This window comes from Oryctolagus cuniculus, chromosome 1, assembly GCF_964237555.1.
Source record: "Oryctolagus cuniculus chromosome 1, mOryCun1.1, whole genome shotgun sequence".
NCBI classification, from domain to species: domain Eukaryota; kingdom Metazoa; phylum Chordata; class Mammalia; order Lagomorpha; family Leporidae; genus Oryctolagus; species Oryctolagus cuniculus.
This window is the reverse complement of record NC_091432.1, coordinates 163,109,405-163,132,412: the sequence shown is the minus strand read 5'-3', so window position 1 is coordinate 163,132,412 and position 23,008 is coordinate 163,109,405. Positions and strand designations below refer to the sequence as shown.

The following is a 23,008-nucleotide window of genomic DNA, read 5'->3' as shown; positions in this document are numbered from 1 at the left end:
TCAGTGTTTTCAACAAACAGCCACACTTACTAATTCTTGCTCAATTTTTAAAGTTCTCAAATAACTTCAAACTGATTGGAAATACGTAAGAACAATTTGGAAAACCCCCAAATGTCCTTTACTTAGTTTCACTAATCTTTTTTTACCATATTGCCACATTTGCTTTCTTATTCTTCTATCTATATACGTTTTATTATTTACTTCTTTTCTTAAACATTTCAGAATGCCTATTTTGTCCTTAATGCTTTGATACATATTCTAAAGAAGATGGGTTTTTATAATATTTTGGTAATTATCTAATTCAGGAAATATAACCTAAATATAATAGTTTTATCTAGTCTACAGTCCACAATCCAGTTTTGTCAATCGTACCAATATCATCTTTCAAAATAGTTCCATCTCCACTACGTGATCCTGTCAAGGGCCATGTATTGGATGTTGTATGTTATATATTTTTCATCTATTTAAATATGGAACAGTTTCTTGGTGTCTCAGCAAAGGTCAGCTACTCTGTAGAATGTTCCTCAATCTGGATTTGGCTGTTTCCTTATGATAAGATTCAGGTTACACATGTTTGACCAGAATACTACATAAAGTGATGTTGTGTCCTTCACAAACTATCACATCTGGAGGCATATAAGTTCAAACTGGTGATATTAATTTTTATTATTTTGTCAAGGTGTTGTCCAGTTTATCCACTGTATATTTATTACTTTCTTCCCTCGCACCTAATAAATAATGGATGGAGAAACATTTTGCGACTATGAAAACATAATGGTGCATATCAAAATTTACACACTAGATATGGCTCCCATTGATGACTGAAGCCTAAACCAATCTTTTTTGTGATGATTTTAAAATTGTGATGTTTCCAATTACACCAAGCCCTCCAGGTCTACTGGTTGGCATTCTACTTCAAGGAAGAAACATCTTTTCTCCTCTCTTTTTTATTTATTTTCTTACCACTGTAGACTTGTATATTTTTATTTTATTCAATGAGTTACAATGAATTGCTATTCTTACTTCTTTTGATGTCCAAATTTTTCCAGATTTGGCCAGCTGGAGGCTTTTCAAGATGATTCTTATATCCTTTTGACAGATTTCATCACATTTTATAAGGGCAGTTTTACTTTCTGAAATAACAACATATTCCAAGTTCATCTTGTTCTAGTGCTGGAATCATTCATCTCTCAAAGGAGCTCTGGGTTTCTTTTCCCTAAATTTGTAGATATTAGGGTGAAACATTTTGTTTTGCTGACTGGCTAGGTTTTAGTATTGTCATTAGAAACCTTTGAAGGAACAGATAGGGGAAAATCTGAGCTTTGGAGACAGACCTAAGTTTTAACAGTGGCTCTGTCATTTGCTGGCCACCAAAATTTGGACAGGTTTAAACTTCTTCAAACCTTTGTTTCCTCATCTTTAAAATGGCATAAATGATGTTCACTTTACAATGTTGTTCTGAGGCTTAAGGGGCACAAAAATTTTTAAATCACCAAACTCAGAACCAGGAACATAGGAAATAACAAATTTAGGCCACCTTTCCTTTTTTTTCATTTTTTTTAAATTTTGTTTATTATTACCATTTACCAATGGGGAGATGCAATTTATTTGCAATAGCAGCCATACGGGCAAAGGGAATACACAGTTAGTCATCTATCTATACAGGATGGACTACTTAAGCAAAAATAAAAAAAAAATCTAAAAACCAAAGGACAGTGGTTAGCTTCACTACCCTCCTGCAATGTTCCCAGCATGTGATTATGCGGCAGGTTACTTTTCCTTTTAATCACAGCATTATACAATTAATATGACTTTGTTTCTCTTACAATCCCTTCCATTGCTTTCAATGAAGCCCTAAAGAACCACAGACTCCCTGCCCTTATATCATTCATAGAGCCTGTCCGTGATCTCTTATTCTCACATTAATCTATGAGTATTCCTTGGCATGGGACAGATGCTTAATTATCCCACCTTCTCTTTCTTCCCTTTTATTCCCCAGAGTGAGAGTCATTATGGCAGGGAGGACAAAAATCTTGATTAAGAACATGCAGACAAAGAATTTAACAAAGTTCAGTGACTCTAGAGAATTATGAATATGAGATAATTCCTTGGCTTTAAATAAGCTACATACCAAAAACCTACATTAAACATCACATCTAAGGGAAAAACTTACTCCAAATAATTTTTGGACACAAAATAAGAATTCCTTATCATTTCTTCATTTAAGATAGCATTACAAAGAATAATCAATAAGTAAAAAAAAGATGTTAGAAATATAAAGATTCAATGGGAAAGGTAAAACATGATTTTCAGACAACTATATTACCACACAGAAATATTAAGAGATTCATCAAACTATTAGAATTTCCAGGTTTAGCAAACTTATTGTATTATAAGATAATTTATCAAAAAACACAAGTATTCTTCTATATAAATGACACCCTTGAAAATAAGATCCCACTTACAAAAGTAACACAAACGATAACATATCTACATATGAACCAAAGTATGCTTTTGGCCTTTTTAAATAAAAACTAAAAATATCCCATTAAAGGACATTAAAAAAAAAGCCTGAATAAATGGAGAAATGGAGAGACATCAATTGCTCATGTGTAGAATGACATACAAAGTAAAGGTGTCAGTGCTCCCAAAATTAATCTATATGTTCAATGAACCCTTCTCAAGTTTCCAAGATCTTCTTTTTTTTTTCTTTTTTTTTTTCAGTTTTCTTTTTTTTTTTTAACTTTTATTTAATGAATATAAATTTCCAAAGTACGACTTATGGATTACAATGGCTTCCCCCCCATACCGTCCCTCCCACCCACAACCCTCCCCTTTCCCACTCCCTCTCCCCTTCCATTCACATCAAGATTCATTTTCGATTCTCTTTATCTACAGAAGATCAGCTTAGTATACATTAAGTAAGGATTTCAACAGTTTGCTCCCACACAGAAACATAAAGTGAAAAATAATAGATGATTTTTTTAAATGATGATGAAATCAGATCAGACCTATTGTCATGTTTAATCCCAGTGAGAGTCAAGTTGGGAATTGATAATTTCTTTTTTTTTTTTTTTTTTTACAGAAGATCAGTTTAGTATGCATTAAGTAAAGATTTCAACAGTTTGCACCCCCCTAGAAACACAAAGTGAAATATATTGTTTGAGTACTCGTTATAGCATTAAATCTCAATGCACAGCACATTAAGGACAGAGATCCTACATGAGGAGTAAGTGCACAGTGACTCCTGTTGTTGACTTTACAAATTGACACTCCTGTCTATGGCATCAGTAATCTCCCTATGCTCCAGTCATGAGTTTCCAAGGCTATGGAAGCCCTCTGAGTTCTCCGACTCTTATGTTGTTTAGACAAGGTCATAGTCAAAGTGGAGGTTCTCTCCTCCCTTCAGAGAAAGGTACCTCCTTCTTTGAAGACCTGTTTCCAAGATCTTCTTAAAGAATTCCACAAACTCATTCTAAAACTGATGTAGAAAACTAAATTGCACAAATGGCAAAGGTCATTTTGAATAGATAAACATGGAGAGGATACTCACCCCAGCAGACACTGAAACTAGGCCAAAGCCATAAAAACAGCATGATACAGAATCAGAAACAGCAAAGGGACCACTGGAAAAGAAGAGAATTCTCAGAAATAGCGCCACACATCCATGGGAACGTCTTGTAAGATAAAGGTGGAGGGGCTACCGCTGTGGCATAGTAGGTAAAGTCACCATCTGCAGTGGCAGTATCCCGTATGGCTGCTGGTTGGGGACCCAGCTGCTCTACTTCCAATCCAGATCTCTGATATGGCCTGGGAAAGCAGCAGAGGATGGCCCAAGTCCTTGGTCCCCTGCACCCAAGTGGGAGACCCGGAAGAAGCTCCTGGCTCCTGGCTTCAGATTGGCATAGCCCTGGCCATTGCGGCCATCTGGGGAGTGAACCAGTAGATGGAAGACCAATCTCTTTCGCTCTGCCTCTGCCTCTCTCTAATTTTGCCTTTCAAATAAATAAATAAATATTTAAAAAAAAAAGATAAAGGTGAAACCACAAAACAATGGAGAAAGTATGGATTAAGAATTCTGAGGAGAAAGTGGATCCCTATGATGAGGCAAAATAAGGCTGGACCTTTTAACTTACATAAAACTATAAAAAGGTGCACTCAGATAGATTAAAGACATAAATGCAGAGGTGACAATATAAAAGAAATATATAGAAAATATAAAGAAACTAAAATAAATGTATAGAAAAAATTTAAATATACTCACAATGGTATGTTTTTCACATGGCATGGGGTAAATACTTCTGGAACAACATACTCAAAACACAAACTCTTTTCTTTTCTTTTTCTTTTTTTTTTTTTTTTTTTTTTGACAGGCAGAGTTAGAGAGAGAAAGTCAGAGGGCAGCAGCACGAGCCGCGGTGACTTCGAGTGGGTCTACACCGACCAGCTGCACACGCAGCCGCACAAGGAGATGCTCGCCAAGTACCCAGCCATCAAGGCCCTGATGCGGCCGGACTCTCACCTCAAGTGGGTCGTGCTCGGGATGGTGCTGGCACAGCAGCTGGCCTGTTGGCTGGTGCGGGGGCTGGCCTGGCGCTGGCTGCTCTTCTGGGCCTACACCTTCGGCGGCTGCGTGAACCACTCGTTGACGCTGGCCATCCACATCTCACACAACACCGCCTTCAGCACGGGAGCCACCGCCCACAACCGCTGGTTCGCCATCTTCACCAACCTGCCCATCGGTATACCCTATTCTGCCTCCTTCAAGAAGTACCATGTAGACTACCACCGCTACCTGGGCGGTGACAGGCTGGATGTGGACGTGCCCACGTGCCTGGAGGGCCAGTTCTTCTGCACGCCGGCCTGCAAGCTGCTCTGGCTGGTGCTGCAGCCCTTGTTCTACTCGCTGCGGCTGCTCTGCGCGCACCCCAAAGCCATGACGTGCATGGAGGTGTTCAACGCCCTGGTGCAGCTGCCAGTGGATGCCGCCATCCTCAGCCTCTGGGGGGTGAAGCCCATGGCCTGCCTGCAGGCCAGCACCTTCCTGGGCCTGGGCTGTACCCCATCTCGGGCCACTTTGTTGCTGAGCACTACATGTTCCTCAAGGGCCAAGAGACCTACTCCTACTATGGGGCCCTCAACTACATCACCTTCAACATGGGCTACCACGAGGATCACCACGACTTCCCCAGCATCCCCAGCTGCTACCTGCCCCTGGTGCGGAAGATCTCTCCAGAGTACTACCACCGCCGGAGTACTACGACCACCTGCCACGGCACCACTCGTGGGTGAAGGTGCTCTGGGACTTTGTATTCGAGGACTCCCTGAGGCCCTTCGCCAGGGTGAAGTGGGTGTGCAAGCTGGCAGAGGACCCTGCCTCCGGGTCTCCATCCTGAGTGGGCGCCCTGGACTCCACCGGCCCCACTGCACAGCCAGTGCCACGCACGCCCCACCGCCTCAGGCCCAGTGCAGGCTTGGCTGCATCTGGCCCCCAGGGAGCCCTGGGAGCAACCATCGGAGGCCGCACCCAGTGGCCAGAGAAGCCCATCTGCTCGTGGACTCGCTGGGCACCTTTCCGGGCCTTACCAGGTAAGGCTCAGACCCCCCACCCTGACCTGCTGGCCCTGTGCCCGTGGTCTCCATGGAGCTGACTTCACTGGTGCCCCGTGCTCTAAATTAAATCCAGCGTTTGTTTTCAAAAAAAAAAAAAAAGAAGGTGCTGGCCAGCAGGCAGACCATGGGCTTCACCCCCCAGAGGCTGAGGATGGCGGCATCCACTGGCAGCTGCACCAGGGCGTTGAACACCCCATGCACGTCATGGCTTTGGGGTGTGCGCAGAGCAGCCACAGCAAGTAGAACAAGGGCTGCAGCACCAGCCAGAGCAGCTTGCAGGCCGGCGTGCAGAAGAACCGGCCCTCCAGGCGCATGGGCACGTCCACATCCAGCCTGTCGCCGCCCAGGTAGCGGTGGTGGTCTACATGGTACTTCTTGAAGGAGGCAGAGTAGGGCATGCCGATGGGCAGGTTGGCGAAGATGCGGGGCCCAGGCACTTGGGCCATCCTCCACTGCCTTCCCAGGCCACAGCAGAGAGCTGGACTGGAAGAGGAGCAACTGGGACAGAATCCGGCGCCCCAACCAGGACTAGAACGTGGGGTGCTGGTGGCGCGGCTCGCTGGGCTAATCCTCCACGTGGGAGACCAGGAGGAAGCACCTGGCTCCTGGCTTCGGATGGGCGCAGCACGCCGGCTGTGGCGGCCATTTGGGGGGTGAACCAACGGAAAAAGGAGGACCTTTCTCTCTGTCTCTCTCTCACTGTCTAACTCTGCCTGTCAAAAATTAATTAATTAAAAAACACAAACTCTTAACAATAAAATTAATTTGATTCTGTTAAGATGCAGACTGTCATAGACAAAGTAACAAACAGGTAAGTGATGATTTGCAGGGGGAAACTCTCCTCTCTCTCTTTTTTTTTTTTTTTCTTTTTTCTTTTTGACAGGCAGAGTGGACAGTGAGAGAGAGAGAAAGGTCTTCCTTTTGCCGTTGGTTCACCCTCCAATGGCTGCCACGGCTGGCGCGCCGCGCTGATCCGAAGCCAGGAGCCAGGTGCTTTTCCTGGTCTCCCATGCGGGTGCAGGGTTCCAAGGACTTGGGCCATCCTCCACTGCACTCCCGGGACATAGCAGAGAGCTGGCCTGGAAGAGGGGCAACCGGGACATAATCCAGCGCCCGACCAGGACTAGAACCTGGTGTGCCGGCGCCGCAAGGCGGAGGATTAGCCTATTGAGACACGGCGCCGGCCGTCTTTTTTTCTTTTAACAGAGAGGCACAGGCAGAGAGAGTAAGAGATCTTCCATCTACTAGTTGCTCCCTAAATGGTCACAATGGCCATGGCCAGGCCAGGCCACAGCCAGGAGCCAAGAGCTTTACCCAGGTTTCCAATGTGGGTGCAGTGACCCAAGCACCCAGGCCAAGGAGCTGGATCAGAAGTGGTGCAGCCAGGATTCAAATCAGCACCCATATTGGATGCTGGCACCACAAGCAGCAGCTCAGTCCATTGTAGCACAGCACCAGCCCTGAAACACCCTCATTTTTAATACCCCAAACCAGCAAAAACTTACCAATTATAATGTACAAAATCTCATTAAAATTAACAGAACATAGGGCTGACATTGCGACACAGCAGGTAAAGCCACAGCCTGCAATGCCAGCATCCCATATGGGTAACAGTTGGTATCTCAGCTGCTCGACTTTCTTTTTTCTTTTTTTTTTTTTTTAAGATTTATTTTATTTATTTGAAAGAGTTACAGAGAGATGTAGAGACAGAGAGAGGTCTTCCATCCATCCGCTGATTCATTCCTCAGATGGCCACAACGGCCGGAGTTACGCCGATCTGAAGCCAGGAGCCAGGAGCTTCTTCCGTGTCTCCCGCATGGGTGCAGGGGCCCAAGGACTGGGGCCATCTTCCGCTGCTTTCCCAGGCCACAGCAGAGAACTGGATCAAAAGAGGAGCAGCTGGGACTAGAACCAGTGCCCATATGAGGTGCTGGTGCTTCTGGCCAGAGCTTTAACCCACTGTGCCACAGTGCCAGCCCCATGCTCCACTTTCAATCTAGCTCCCTACTAATGGCCTAGGAAAAGCAGCAGAAGATGGCCCAAGTGCTTGGTTCTGTGCCACCTATGTGGGTGACCTGGAAGAAGCTCCTGGCCCCTCACTTTGGCTTGGCCCAGCTCTGGCCATTGTGATCATCTGGAGAGTGAACCACCAGCAGGTGGATGATTTCCGTCTCTCCCTCTTTCTCTCTAACTCTTTCAAATAAATAAATAGATCTTAAAAAAAGTTAACAAAAACAACGTACAAAACTGAATTTTAAAATAACAAAAGTATTAAATAGTCAAATTCTCAGAAAGGAAAGCTCAAGTGACTAATACAAATATTAAGAAATACCAAATTCCCTAATAAACAAAGAATTTCAAGTGAAAAGACTATCGGAATTTTAAAAAATGGGATATATGCAGAGAAGGCAGGAGGAGTAAGATGGGAACACTGTAAGGCTGCTGAGGACACTGTGGACTGGTACAGTCACTCTAGAAAGCAATGGACCCTGTGATCCCAAACCCCCTTCTGGGTCTACACAGCTTCACAGGGGATCTGCATGAGGTCACTGGTTGTGGTATGCTTTGTGGTATTGTGTCTTGAAGACAACCTAGGTGTCCATCAGGAGGGGAGCAGTAAAATGCAACAGATGCAATAGTGATTGCCAAAGGATAAGCGTACAGAGGAGAAGAGTTACTGCTCAACAGAGTTTCATTTTGGAAAGATGAGAAAATTCTGCAGATGGCTGGTAATGACAGTTATAGAAAAATATGAATGTACCTGATGCCAGACACTGTATGTATAAAAATGGGTACAATGGTAAATGTTTTCCTCTGTGTATTTTACCACAGTTTTTACAAGACATACAAAGTAGAGTGAATGTACACTGTGGGATACCATACAAGAGTTAAAATTAATGAACTAACTGTAGTTGTAGCAACATTAATCTTTAAAACAGTATTGAATTATAAACATAAAACAGGAACATGTTACAAACAATACCCCATATTTTACTAGAACGCATGCATCTGCAAAGATTCATTACCAACATATTAGTTCAGAAACTTATTGGGAAGAAGGAACTAGGGAAGGAAGTTGGGGAGTAAAGAGGGAAAAATCATGCAGTAAGAGTATTACATGGACGAATGACAAATGACAATAAGGTATTACGAACTGAGAAGTTTGCATTTTCAGTTAAAAAGAAATGACATCATACCCATGAAAACCTTTTGAAAGGATATAAAGTTTTATAGTTTATTCTTTGTTATTTCCTTCATTTGAAGAGGAGTGAAATGAACCAAAATAGATCTTATTCCTAATATCTTGGATCTTCACAGTATTCTGACAAATATGATTTACACATTGGCTAAGCATCACACATTGGAAGTTTATCTGCATTTTATGAGCTTTTAAATAGTTCCAGTAATCTCTCATTACCACACATTTCTTCTTCCCTCTTTTTTATACTCTGTTCTATGCAGAGCCTGACTAAAGGGTGGGTCAGACAGGAGTTGCCTGGGGTGCTAGTATTTAAGAGGTGCTAAAAATATCACCAGAATTATAGCAAGATGGAAAGAGTTATTTTTCTTTGCACGCCTGTTACCGAGAGCACTTTGCGAGGTTCAGAAGAACCCAGTTATAAATTTTGGGGGTGGGGGGGTTGTGTGTGGCCCCTCTCTGAGGTCAGTACATGAATAATAATGGAAGTTACTTAAACACAGGGTCACAAAGCCACAATGCAGAGTTGTACCCAAGCTCAGCAGATGTCTTTTACAGATGACCCTGTTTTAACTGCCTCTCAGAGAGTGACCTAACTATTAAGTGAACATATATCCCACTCAACCAAGAATGCAGGGCTTTTGTTTTGCGAATCCAGTAAGTGTGGTTTACACTAGAGTTGAACTGTTTGGGAGAAGAGAGGGTTAGCTGAGCGAGCTGCTGATGGTCCTTCTTTCCTATCCTTCCTCCATGCAGCCTAAGTAACTAGGAGATATATATTTAAAGACCAGCAAGAAAAAGAAAAGAAAAAAAAAAAAGACCAGAAAGGCTCAAATTACTGGGCTGTGGGGAGAGTGGGGGGTATTACCTATTTATTTCTTGATTTCTGGATCTGTTCCTAAATAAGGGAAGACAGAAGATCCTCCATGTTAAAACGTTGAAGCCCATATGTCACACCCAGCATGTGACAGGCCTTCAGAGTCTCACTGTGTCCTTAATCTGGCCATCCTACCTTAAGTGGCAGGAAAAATTAGGAAGAGTGGATGTTGGTAAAGAGGTTTTCTATGGGCTGCATTTGCCAAGGTAGCAAAGCAAGCTAGCCAAGTAAACAAAAGGGTACCATAGTACTCCAGAAAGCCCATGGAGGGGCAGGGATTTAGCTAGCAGTTAAGATGTCTGAATCCCATATCAGAGTACCTGGGTTCAATTCTCAACTTCCTGCAAACATAGAACCTGACAGGCAGAGGTGATAGTTCAAGTAACTGGGTCCCTGCCCTCATGTGAGAGAGCTGCATTTTGCTCCTGCTCCCAGCTGCAGGCTGGTACAACTCTGGCTATCACAGAATTTCAGTAGTGAACCAAGGAATAGCAACACCTTCTGTCTCTTTTGTCTCATTCTCTCTGTTCTGCCTTTCAAATAAGTTGAAGACATCAAAAAATATTTTTTAGGTTCATGGGAAAATGGAATTGAAATCTAAGTTTATCTTGGTTCAAAAATATGAAATCTGGGCCGGTGCTGCGGATCACTAGGCTAATCCTCCGCCTGCGGCGCCGGCACACCGGGTTCTAGTCCCAGTTGGGGCACCGGATTCTGTCCCGGCTGCCCCTCTTCCAGTCCAGCTCTCTGCTGTGGCCCGGGAAGGCAGTGGAGGATAGCCCAAGTCCTTGGGCCCTGCACCCGCATGGGAGACCAGGAAGAAGCACCTGGCTCCCAGCTTCGGATCAGCGCAGTGCGCTAGCTGTAGCGGCCATTTGCAGGGTGAACTAACGAAAAAAGGAAGACTTTTCTCTCTGTTTCTAACTCTGCCTGTCAAAAAATTTTTTAAAAAAATATGAAATCTATGCAAGGAGACAGACATAAGAGGTCTTCACATTTTGAGATTTGATTACTGTTTATAGCCCTTGTCTTCATTCCTGAGGAACAGTGGATTTTCCACTTACTACTTGTTGAATTCTTTATTTAGTGGAGGATTAAGCTTGTGATCATAAATTGAAAGTATGTGTCATTGAAAAAAGTAAGAGAAAAAATAAGAAAGGAATAGGGAGGGAGAATAGGAGCAAGAGAGGGAGAGTGGAACGGCAGAGTGGGAAGTATCATTATGTTCTTAAAACTGTATATATACGCTGGCACCGCAGCTCAACAGGCTAATCCTCCACCTTGCGGCGCCAACACACCAGGTTCTAGTCCTGGTCGGGGCACCGGATTCTGTCCCGGTTGCCCCTCTTCCAGGCCAGCTCTCTGCTGTGGCCAGGGAGTGCAGTGGAGGATGGCCCAAGTGCTTGGGCCCTGCACCCCATGGGAGACCAGGAGAAGCACCTGGCTCCTGGCTTCAGATCAGCGCAATGCGCCGGCCGCAGTGTGCTGGCCACGGCGGCCATTGGAGGGTGAACCAACGGCAAAAGGAAGACCTTTCTCTCTGTCTCTCTCATTGTCCACTCTGCCTGTCAAAAAAAAAAAAAAAAAAACTGTATATATGAAATATATGAAATTTGTTCCCTCTAAATTTCAAAATTTAAATCAAAATGTACACTAAAATAAATATTTATAACCTTTTAAAAAAAGGTCTTCAGAAAAGTTCATGAAAATGCATAGTATGAAAAAACTATGCATAGATTTCAAAATCATTTTTCCACCAAAATAAGTGCAACTTTTTTTTTTTTTTTGACAGGCAGAGTGGATAGTGACAGAGAGACAGAGAGAAAGGTCTTCCCTTTGCTGTTGGTTCACCCTTCAATGGCCGCCGCGGCCAGCGCGCTGCGGCCGGCGCACCGCGCTGATCCGAAGCCAGGAGCCAGTTGCTTCTCCTGGTCTCCCATGGGGTGCAGGGCCCAAGCACTTGGGCCATCCTCCACTGCCTTCCCGGGCCACAGGAGAGAGCTGGCCTGGAAGAGGGGCAACCAGGACAGAATCCAGCACCCCGGCCAGGACTAGAACCCGGTGTGCTGGCGCCGCAAGGTGGAGGATTAGCCTATTGAGCTGCGGCGCCGACCAAAATAAGTGTAACTTTCATTTCTATTTTCCACCAACTTTTTGAAGTGCCCTTAAACTTTTGAAAAAACAGGGGCCTTTATTTTATGCTAGTTCTTAGGAAAAAGATAGTGCACTACTAATTATTTTTAGTTATTTAGTTGTTTGAAAAGGAGAGGAAGAAAGAGATCTTCCATTTGCTGATTCACTCCCCAAATGGCTGCAAGAGCTGGGACAGGGCCAAAGCCGAAGCCTAGAGTCAGGAGCTCCATCCAGGTCTCCCAGAAGAGTGGTGGGGGCCCAAGCCATCATCTGCTCCCTCCCGAAACACATTAGTAGGAAGCTGGATCCAGAGCAGGGAGTAGCTGGGGCTCAAACCAGCATCAGCCAGAGCAATGCAGGCATTCCTAGCAGCACTTTACCCAAAAAGCACTTCTGCTCAAAAAAAAAAAAAAAAAAAGGAAAGAAGAAAGAAAAGAAGAAAAAGAGCCTGCCCCCACTACCACTTCTTAAAGGCATTCTGGGAATATCAAGAGAAATATTTGGTCTTTTGTTTGGGTATATCTCTGTGGGTTACCTGGAAATGTGTAATTCTGTAACCATCTTCGACTCATTTAATATAATACGATTTTAGGTATAAAGTAAGCCTCTAAAAAAAGCATTTTCTGATGGCTAAACAATGAGCTGGGGGTTGAACTGTATTTTCAAGTCAATTAGCAGGTTTTTTTTGTTTTTTTTTTTTTTTTTTTTTTTTTGACAGGCAGAGTGGACAGTGAGAGAGAGAGACAGAGAGAAAGGTCTTCCTTTCCCGTTGGTTCACCCTCCAATGGCCGCCACGGCCGGCGCGCTGCGGCGGGCGCACCGCGCTGATCCGATGGCAGGAGCCAGGAGCCAGGTGCTTCTCCTGGTTTCCCATGGGGTGCAGGGCCCAAGCACCTGGGCCATCCTCCACTGCACTCCCGGGCCACAGGAGAGAGCTGGCCTGGAAGAGGGGCAACCGGGACAGAATCCGGCGCCCCAACCGGGACTAGAACCCGGTGTGCCGGCGCCGCAAGGCGGAGGATTAGCCTAGTGAGCCGCGGCTCCGGCCAGCAGTTTTTCTTAAAAGGAGCCCATTTGTTTCCTTAGTTCGCATTTTAAACTGCTGAACACCTGCCATGTATTAAGCAAAATTGTGTTCGTTTACTATTCAGAAAGAACCTGAAACACAACAAAAAGCCATCTTTACGGCCAAAGTTGCCGCCTGGAGAGGTGTGGGTTCAAGTCCCAGCTGCTCCACTTCCCATCCGGCTCCCTACTAATTTCCCTGAGAAGGCAGCAGAAGATGGCCCAAATACTTGGGCCCCTGCACTCAAGTGGGAGACCCAAATGTATTGCCAGGCTCCTGGCTTTAGCCTGCCCCACTGCAGCCATTTAGGGAGTGAACCAGAGAATGCAAGATTCTTTCTCTTTCTCTCTTTCTTTCTCTCTCTCCGCCTTTCAAATAAATAAATCTTAAGGAAAAAAAAAAAAAAAACTCATCTTTTCTGCTGACATGTCTAGAACCCGTTATTTTCTTTCGCCAACAGCACAATCTTTACGAGTGCCAGGCACTGCAGCAGGTGCTGAACACACCTTTGGGGACCCTGCCCTGGTGGCACTGAAATACGGTAGTAGAAAGGTTTTGAAAAACGAGCGCCCTTCCAGCCTCCGGCAATCACTATTCTAAGTTCGCGTGTTTAAACAGTAGATTTGATTTTTGTCAAATAGGGAGTAGCCGCCTACATTGGAACACTGGGCTAAGCGGTTTATTACGCACGTTCTTTCCTCGTCCACCCTCCCAGTCCTCCAGGGGAGGTTTTCAGGGCAGAACACTTTAAGTGCACACAAGGAAAGCGCCGGAACGTAACCCGGGCCGTTGCCTTTTCCCACAGGCTCTGAGGTGTGTCCCTAGCTAGAAGCAGTGTCGTGTTTCTGCTTACAACCTGCCTGCCGAGTCCCCGGGGCGCAGCTCTGCGCGCCTCAACACCCCCTTGCCTCCTTCCTGGGGTACCAACAGCGTCCTCGGCCGGGCTCCGGTAACGCAGTCCTGCAGCCTGCGGGAGCCGCCCTTTCCCGAGAGGGGCGGGCTGCAGGATGACTGACGGCTGCGCCGCGCATGCTCCTGGCCGCTCTCCAGCTCCCGGCGCCGAGCGGCGTTCTCGTACCGCACTTGCTCCGTAGATGCTGAAGTATCAGAGTTAAGTATCTGTGATCTTGACTTTTTAACCAGAGAGTGCTAGTTTATTGCTGAGCTTAAGGATAAAAGAAGTAAGAAATGAAAGTTAGGTTGGTTGGTTGGTTTTGCTTTTTTTTTTTTTAAGTTTCCTCCCCACTAAGTACAATCAGATGTGGGATTCTCTGCAGGGTACTGAAGGGAGGCTGACTTCGCTTTGCCTCTTAGTTTATCGGCTCGTTTGTTTGAGGTAATATTTTTCATTGCAAGGGAAAAGCCGAAGTTCTGCAAACATTTTTAGTTAAATGCCTCGAACTCCCCTGATGTGCCAGAAAATAAATAAATAATAAGGAAAATGATTTATGAGGCTTTGTGGGGAAAACAATTGTCCTTTCATCTCAGGATAGAGTTTATCCTTGACCCGGAAGCACTCGCTCGAATTCCAGGCAAACAGCACCCATTCAGAAACAATCTATCCAAGACCCTGAGAGCACCATCGTGAACCAGACATCTGAGGGCTTTTATGCCTCTTCTGGTCCAGGATTAAAACATACTATATTTTAAAGCACAAATATTTTATACACACTAAGCACAAATAATGAAAGAAATCGGCTGCCTCAGCAAACACTTGCATTTGAAAGAACAAATTATTTGTGGTGTAAAACCCAGTGTCTCCAATGAGTATCTCGAAGATGGGGGGAGGGGCTGAGTCTTTCTGAAGGACTGCAAAGTGAATGAATAACTGACTAGTTTGATCTGTATTTCACAGGGAAAAGAAAAGGTAAATATGCTTGTATTCACCCTGGCCCTAAGAAAGGCATGGTCTTTCAGAATTTCCTGCATATTGCCCATGCTTTCTCCTTTAGCTAAGAAAAACTCTCCCCCTGTCCCACAGATTTATATGTGGTCTCCAGGTGTATCACTCAGAATGCCTCTGGGTTTCTGCGCCTGGAAATCAACAGACACCTGGCCATCAGGAGCACGGAGTTTTGTCTTTATTTTTGTGCCCCACCTCCAACCCAGTTCAGGAAGTGCGGAGATGCCTGAGTACCTAGAGAGAATTAGGACCAGCACAGTAGTCTGGGGGACCAAATGGTGGTGCACCTGGCTCAACAGTCTCTTCTGGTCTCCAATAGCCCTGCCTCTGCCTTGTGTCTTCACCTTCCCAGCCAAGAAGGATTGATCCAAAGATGACACTTTACTCAATCCTGGCCAATCAGAGTTCTTTTTCAGGATTTTTAAATGGAACAAGAGCAGGAATTCAGTATTATAAGGGATAAATATGATTAAACATGGTGCTTGAGAGAATCCTGGTCTGCAATGAGAGAAATGGAGAAATGCAACAAAGAAGGAATGACTGGAGACAGATGGGAGGGGCTCCTGCAGAGAAATAAATGTCCTGGTTCCGGTTGTTCAGAAAACACAGATGTTTCTTTGTTTTTTTCTGAGATTTCGCTTCCATGTCATGTAAAAAGAAAAGGCTAAATAGCTCACATGTCCATAGGTTCTCTGTGGAGGAATATATAAGGATTGGGCAAAGGGGTGTCCTCTGGGGAGAGGACACAAGAAGAAGACTGACTGCACTGTGTACTTCACAGTCCTATACCATGTGCATTCATCACCTGTTTTTTTAGATAATAATTTAAAATCTATACAAGAGGCCCACACTACAAGGGGGTGCAAAATGGGTAATTATCATGACAGTGTATTTCTACCATCATGAATTTTGCATTTATAATAGTTTTATGTTTATGATAATATTTAAAAATTAAATGACAAAGGTTACAACTCTGCAGAATATTTAGGCTGAATTTTTCCACTTTTATAATTAGTCCATAACAGTGCAGATAAACCTGAAAAAATATTCTGTTAAGTGAAATAAGCCAGGCACAGTTAGACAAATGTCATGTGATCTCACTGCAGAGTAGAATGGTGGTTACCAGAGGCTGGAGGTGGGGGTAAGGAAAGGCGAGATATTGATCAATGGGTACAAACTCATAATTAGATAGGAGGAGAAAGTTCTCATGTTCTATTGCACAGAAAGATGACTATAGTTAATAATACTATATTGTGCATTTCCAAATAGCTAAAAAGGACTATTTTAAATTTTCTCAACACAGAGAAACGATAAATATTTGAGATGATGGATATGCTAATTACTCTGATTGGGTTATTTAACACCTATATTATTATTACCACCTAACTTACAGTTGGAACTAGATTTTGCAAAACACCTGAGATACGTGGGTGTTTCCCCTTCAGTTGGCTCCGAGCTCTTAAAATGCAGGTACTGTGTATTTCTTATTCATCTTTGAAACTAACTTGAGAGAAGAATTTGTCCTATTCCAAGAACCCACTGCACCCACCCACCGAAGGCAGGCCTTCGGTGAGGAATTTCATATGGGAGATTACCCTGCCTTATAACACAGGACTCTCCATACCGGCCAAATACAGATTCCTTTACCTGTAACTGTGCACCCAAAGGAGGTAACAGGAATTAACTGAACTCATCAGATCTCACTCCCAGACTTTACTAAACAGTTGCAGTTGGAGGGGACAGTAGAGAGTAGTAACAAAATCCCAAATATGTACACATAGAAAGAAGCTACACGGGGAAGAAAACTAGAGAGGAGTCAGTGAGAACCTTAGGATAAGCAAATAAAGTCAGTAGATGCTTCATCCAAATGGAGGAGGCCTCCTGTATCAGGAGGAATTATGCTCAGCTGTTTGTAACTGAAACCCAATGACAATGGCTGATGCACATGAAGAATTATTATCTCCTATGAAACAGGAAGGAACAGAAGAAAGCAATCCATGGCTGGTATGGCAGATCCTCAAAGGGAACAGGCACCCAGCCTCCTTTGATTTCGCTGCTCCAAGCTCCTTTGAACATGGCTGCCAACCTCAAGGTCATAAGATGATAAAAGAGGTCCAAATTCCAGGAGGAAAGAAGGCAAAAGAAAAAAAAAATGTGTTTCTCCCTCTTGTTTCAGTCCCTTCTAGATTTACTGAAGCCTCGTGTATGGGTGTCCACCTGCAACCAACAGCCACACCTAAATGCAAATTAGGCTGGGAAATGCAGCCTTTTAGATGGCGCATTGCCAGTCCAAATAAAACCAGGGCTCTATTACTAAAGAAGAGAAGAATGGATAGTGAAGAGGCAATCAGCAGTTTCTGGTCCTCTCCCTAGATCAAGCATTTAGCTGCCCAGGGAACAAGGAAGTGAGGTTGAGCCCCCTTCTAGTGCCCAGACTATGTTCTAGTCATTGAGAGGCCTGCTGAGTGCTGACATGCCAATCTTCCTTATTCTATTCTCTCTCCTTAAAATAAGCCATTATGTTTTTAATTTATTTTTATAGATTTATTATTTCTTTGAAAGGCACAGTTACACAATGAAAGGGAGAGGGAGAGGTAGGAAGAGATCTTCCATCTGCCAGTTCATTCCCCAAAAGGCAGCAATGGCAAGGGTCTGGCTGAAGCCAGGATCCTGGAACTTCACATGGGTCTCCCATAGGGTTACAGGGTCCCAAGTACTTGGGCCATCTTCTGCTGCCTTCCCAGGCCCATCAGCAGGGAACTTGATCAGAAGTGGAGCACAGAGCCAGCACTGTGGCGTAGCAGGTAAAGCCACCACCTGCAGTGCTGGCATCCCATATGGGTGCCAGTTCCAGTCTCGGATACTCAACTTCTGATCCAGCTCTCTGCTATGGCCTGGGAAAGCAGCAGAAGATGGCCCAAATCCTTGGGTCCCTACACCCACCTGGGAAACCCAGAGGAAGCTCCTGGCTCCAGGCTCCTGGCTTTGGATTATCACAATTCCAGCAGTTGTGGCCAACTGGGGAGTGAACCAGCAGATGGAAGACCTCTCACTCTCTGCCTCTCCTTCTCTCTCTGTGTAACTCTGACTTTCAAATAAATAAATTAATTTAAAAAAAAGAAGAAGTGGAGCAGCCAGGACTCAAACAAGTTCTCTTATGTGATCCCAGCATCACAGGTGGCATCTTAACCCACTGTGCCACAATGTGGACTCCAAACCATTATTTTCAAAAAATAACTTAAATGGGCCTATATTTTTTCTACTTAAAAGAACCTAAATAATACATGGCTCAGATACAAGCATGTTTTTCAACACACAGAAGTTTCTCAATAAATGTTCATTAAACTGAGCTGAATTCCATGAGCCATTTTTCATGCCTGAGAGATGGTGCAGGGCACAAGATGAATTCTGAAGTTCAGATGACCTGGAATTCTTCTCTACTCAAGTACTTGCAGATGTATGATACTGGGCAAGCTGCATCACTGTTGTAAGCCTGTGTCCTTATCCTCAAGTATAACATGAAACTAACCACTACCTGAACTTCCCATTTTACATGGACAGCTCTGTCACATACACCTGCTCTCTGCCTTCCCTGAAGCTCCAAACACAGTATCACAGAAGACAGTGCTGGGGCTTTGTGAATTCTGCAAATGTTTGGTGCAAAATTATCATCTTTCCATGTTATCCAAAGAATGGTCCACATAGTGTTGTCTTTTTTTTATTTAACATTTTATTTATTTTTTCAAAAGGCAGGAGTGACAGAGAGAGAAAGAGACAGAGAGAAAAAGAGATCTTCCATCTGTTGGTTCACTCTCCAAATGACCACAACGGCTGAGGCAGTCTGAAGCCAGGCTTCCTGAGGTGACAGAAAAGGAAGAGCAGAATGCTGGTGACAAAGTTGTGATCAAGGAGGATTTCCAAGGTGAGTGGACCACACCAGCTTCACCTAAGGTTGCAAGCTCACCCTAAGGTTGCAAGCTGGTCTGAAGACACAGGTGCTCTCCATGCCTACTGAGCAGGCTCCTACCAAAGACTGGACCCCTGAACTCCCACTGCTGCAACTTCCACTGCTCAGGTCACTGAATGGATTGGCACAACCACTGAGTGGGCTTAAGCTGCTCTCCCGCTAGCTCTTAAGTAAAATGAAAATAAGGTTGATGGAAAATAAACATGAGGGTTTTTTAAAAAAAAAAAAAAAGAATATATTTTCATTATTTTTCATCATGCCAAGTGTTTAGGTGCTTTCTGGCTTGAGGATTGCACTGGGTCACTAGTTGCATTAGTGTATGGATTAAAAATAATGGCCATTTGTTGTATTCATAGAGAAGGTCATCAACCTTAAGTTTCATAACCAACTGGGACAACTGAAACTAAATCCACTACTTTGTTGCAGGGAATTTCTGAATCTACAAGTTTCGTTTTAAAAACTCTGATCAGCATGGAGACAAAGAGAGTAAAAGAGAGCTGAGTCACATCCCAGAGATCCACACCTGATGAGACAGGAGATAGCTGTGGAATGGCTCCAGGCTGGAGACAGAAGAGGCTGGCAAAGAGAAAGGCTGACAGTCTGAGTATTCACAACACATAAGGAGAGAAAATAGTCAACATCACCTGCATTAACCTCTGACTATAGATTTTTGAAAGCCATGTCTCAGTTGGCACTACCTTTCAGAGCTCAGCATTGCTCAGCCAATATTTGGTGCCTGATAGTTATAAATGTTCATTGAATTAAATGAGAACAGTAAGTCAAATCTCAAGAACAAGATTGACAGACTTATCGAAGTTCAACTTCACTATTCTTGAACAGACCCAGACTTTACCTAGCTTAATAATCTCAATTAAGTCTATTTTGGTTTTTAACCATATTGAGTATCATTTTCAATCAAATTTAACCAGATATTAAATTAGCTAAACCATAGGAGAAACCATTTTCAAGATTCCATATTTATCAACATACAATGATCTTAATTTAATTAATTCTAAGAACTCATATATAAGGTTAGTTTTTCAAACACAAACCAACTGCTTAAATATAATAGAGCCTTCCATGCCACTAAACCCCAGAGAACATCACAATTGGGGGAAATCAACAAAGTTAGGGCATTTGTCTACCCAGACATTTTTGAGAATTTCATCACTCATTTGGGATTATATTCAATAAAGGTGCAATGTTCTTTTTGACATTGACATCTGACTTAAGACCTTAAGTGTGTTGTTTCTTTACTCCATCTTTTACCTCAAAAGAATAAATTCTATAATAAAAACACCTAAAATCTACTTTCTTAACAAATTTCTACTAATGAATGCTAAGTGTCAACTGCAGTCCTTTTGCTGTGCATTAGATCTCTGGATTTATTTATTCCACAGAACTGCAATTCTTTACACTACATCTCCCCATACCTCCTTATGCCCTGCCCCTAGAAACTACCATTCTACTTGGTTTTTATGTATTTGACATTTCTTTTCAGATTCCACATAAAAGTGACACGTATATAACATAGATATTATATTAACTTACTTGATGATATTAGCTATTTCACTATGTCTATCAAAAAAATCATGATGTGTACCTTAAATGTACATAACATTTTAAGGAATAAAAATAAAAAGAACAAATTTGTGGTGTACTTTCTAAAGACTGTGGCTGGGAGGAAAAAATACTTCATCTAATTCTTCCTGTGATAATTTTTCATAATATCAGCAATTCTCAGAATTGAGTAAGACTCTCCTCATTCAGCAAATATTCCTTTTTTAAAAATTTTATTTTCATTTTATTTGGAAAAAAATAGCCATAGATAGAGTGATCTTCCAATTTCTGGTTCACTCCCCAACTGCTTGCAACAGCCAGGGTGGGGCCAGGCCGAAGCCAGGATCTCAGAACCTCATCACAGTCTCCTGCATGTGTGGCAGCGTCCCAAATACTTGAGCCATCACCTGCTGCCTCCTAGGATGCACATTAGCAGAAAGCTGGAATCAGGAGTGAAGCAGCCAGGACGCAAGTCAGGTATCGGATGTGGGATGAGTGCACCTCAGGCTGCAATTCGTAGCTGCACCAATCACCTATCAAATATTTCTTGACATTTGTGTGCTAGGTCCTGACATATGAAGATAAATGAAGGCATTTCTGCTTGCTAACTCAATCTCATACCCAGTACAAAGTTTCCTTGCTTGTTCTACATGAAGACCTCCAAATGTACTCTTTCACGAGGCAGACAAGTTCATACATGGAACAAACCAAAATGAAATAGAGTTTTCCTTTTGTCATGCTATACTTAACCCCCTGTAACATTCTCTGCTTAGTCCTGATTGTATCTTCCAGAGACTCTCAAGGGACTGTAATTCCCTCTTCAAAATGACAAAATTTCAAATATATAATGACACAAATCAAGCCCTTTCTCTTTAAGCTATCTCTTCTCCAGACTACATCCACAAAATCCTTAACTGCTTATAGTTAGGCAAGTCTTGCTATCCTTTCCCCATGCTCATCACAAAGTTCATTAATGTCCTCACTGAAAATGCAATATTCAAAACTGGACACAGTCTAATAGAGGAAAATGAACTGTAGTTGGTATTTCCTTTGATCTGGAGGCTGGATTAATGGAGTCCAAGTTTATATTTGAAATTTCTGATAGTCATAACTCATTCTTGATTCCTTTTGAGCTTTATGGTTCCCTATGACTCCCAGATCATTTTCACAGAAACTAACCTTAAGTCTCACTCAGTGTAAAGTTTCATAATTGTATGACTGTTCTTAAAATCTGAATATAAGATTTTGCCTTTGATCTACAGTGCTAGACTAGACCACTTCTACCATTAACAATATTGGCCAGACCTTCCAACTTAATGCCATTTACAGATGTGATAAGCATACCTTTTATGCCTTCATTTGCCTGCTAGGATGTGGTACAAAACAAGAGGATCCATGAATCATGACACTGACTACCTTCCTTGAAGTTGATATTGATTGATTACTCAATATCTTTTGAAAGTAATACTTCAAAAAACTACAAAATCCTTGATTTCACTGTTACCCATCCTAAAATACCTATCATAAAAGATATTGTTCAAGCCAAAACTTGTCTATGACATTCTCATGGTATCTCTTCAGTAACTCCAACAAAAGAGAAAATAGCGTGAGTTTGGATTCACAGCTTCATAACATCTCAGATACCTTCTTATCACCTTACATGTTGACATTCCATTAAACAATCTGGTGATGACTAATAGAAGCAGCAGTCCACTTGGGGCTGTGCTACTTAATAACATCAAATGATGCATTCATCAGTAAAATGATACTTCAGAGCTTGCCACCAAGCTACACTAGGGTAGATGAAGTCATTTCTCCAGTTTTCTTGTTTGTACTAAAAGGTAATACACACAGTCTTCAATCTCATTAGAACAAATAAAGAAATTACACCATTCCCTGTTCCCCAGTTTGTATCTTCAGCAATGACTTAAACTCTGGCTGTAGTCATCAAATTGAAGTGAATATGGTTTTTGGATTGATCTCAGTTCAAAACAAAGAAAATAAGGGCAGGAAATTGGCCTAGCAGTCAAGATATTGGTTAAGGTGCCCATGTTTCATATTGGAGTATCTGTTTGATACCTGGCTCCAGCTCCTGACTGCAGCTTTCTGTTAATGCAGGCTCTGGGAGGCAGCAAGTGATGCCTCAAGTAATGGGTTCCTGCCACCTACATGGCATGGATTCAGTTCTGGGCTCCTGTCTTTAGTCCAGCCCAATACTATCCAGCCACTTAGGACATTTGAGGAGTGAACCAATGGATGGGCATGCTCTCTCTGCCTAATAAAATTTTGAAAGAAAATAAGAGTAACTTGCCTGACAGTGGTTTGGAGATAGGGAAAGGGGCATGGGTAGCTCTTTCTCTTCCTCTCCCTTTCCTTTCAAGATCCAATCTGCACACATAGAATCCAGACTCTCAATCATTGGTGTAAGCAGGGAAGGTGTGGTAGGCCAGCACTGTTTCCAGGCGGGTAGCCTGTGTAACTCTGGAGTGCAGTATTACGAAGTTCTCTTGCTCGTAGATACAAGCCATGCTCTCAATGTAATAGTAATCAGTAGTAAAGGTAGGTAAGAGTGTTCTATTCTCCAAATGCCAATGTTTTAGTATTATTTCTTGATTGGTTCAGAACCCTATACATGGAGCTGAAGTGCTAATTTTTAGACTCAACAACTTTAACAACATATTTGGATGGGG

General features: G+C 43.2%; 1 protein-coding gene and 1 pseudogene across 5 annotated transcripts in view; one reads left to right on the top strand and one right to left on the bottom strand.

Moving 5' to 3' along the window:
• DMRT2 (doublesex and mab-3 related transcription factor 2) overlaps positions 1 to 23,008 on the bottom strand; it is a 204,562-nt gene that overhangs the window by 123,585 nt on the left and 57,969 nt on the right. For 2 of the 5 annotated variants that reach the window (XR_011379712.1, XM_070051283.1), the window contains exon 5: positions 3,554 to 3,626. The exons of 2 other annotated variants lie outside the window; for them this stretch is intronic. Coding sequence is in view for 1 of the 3 variants with exons in the window: in XM_070051283.1 (XP_069907384.1) it covers positions 3,554 to 3,626 (73 nt within the window). In the remaining 2 variants the exon portion in view is untranslated. Of the gene's footprint in view, positions 1 to 3,553; positions 3,627 to 12,018; positions 18,648 to 23,008 lie in introns of those variants that run through there. One more of the 5 variants, XR_011379713.1, reaches the window with a different exon arrangement.
• On the top strand, positions 3,961 to 5,707 carry LOC100354493 (sphingolipid delta(4)-desaturase/C4-monooxygenase DES2 pseudogene; annotated as a pseudogene).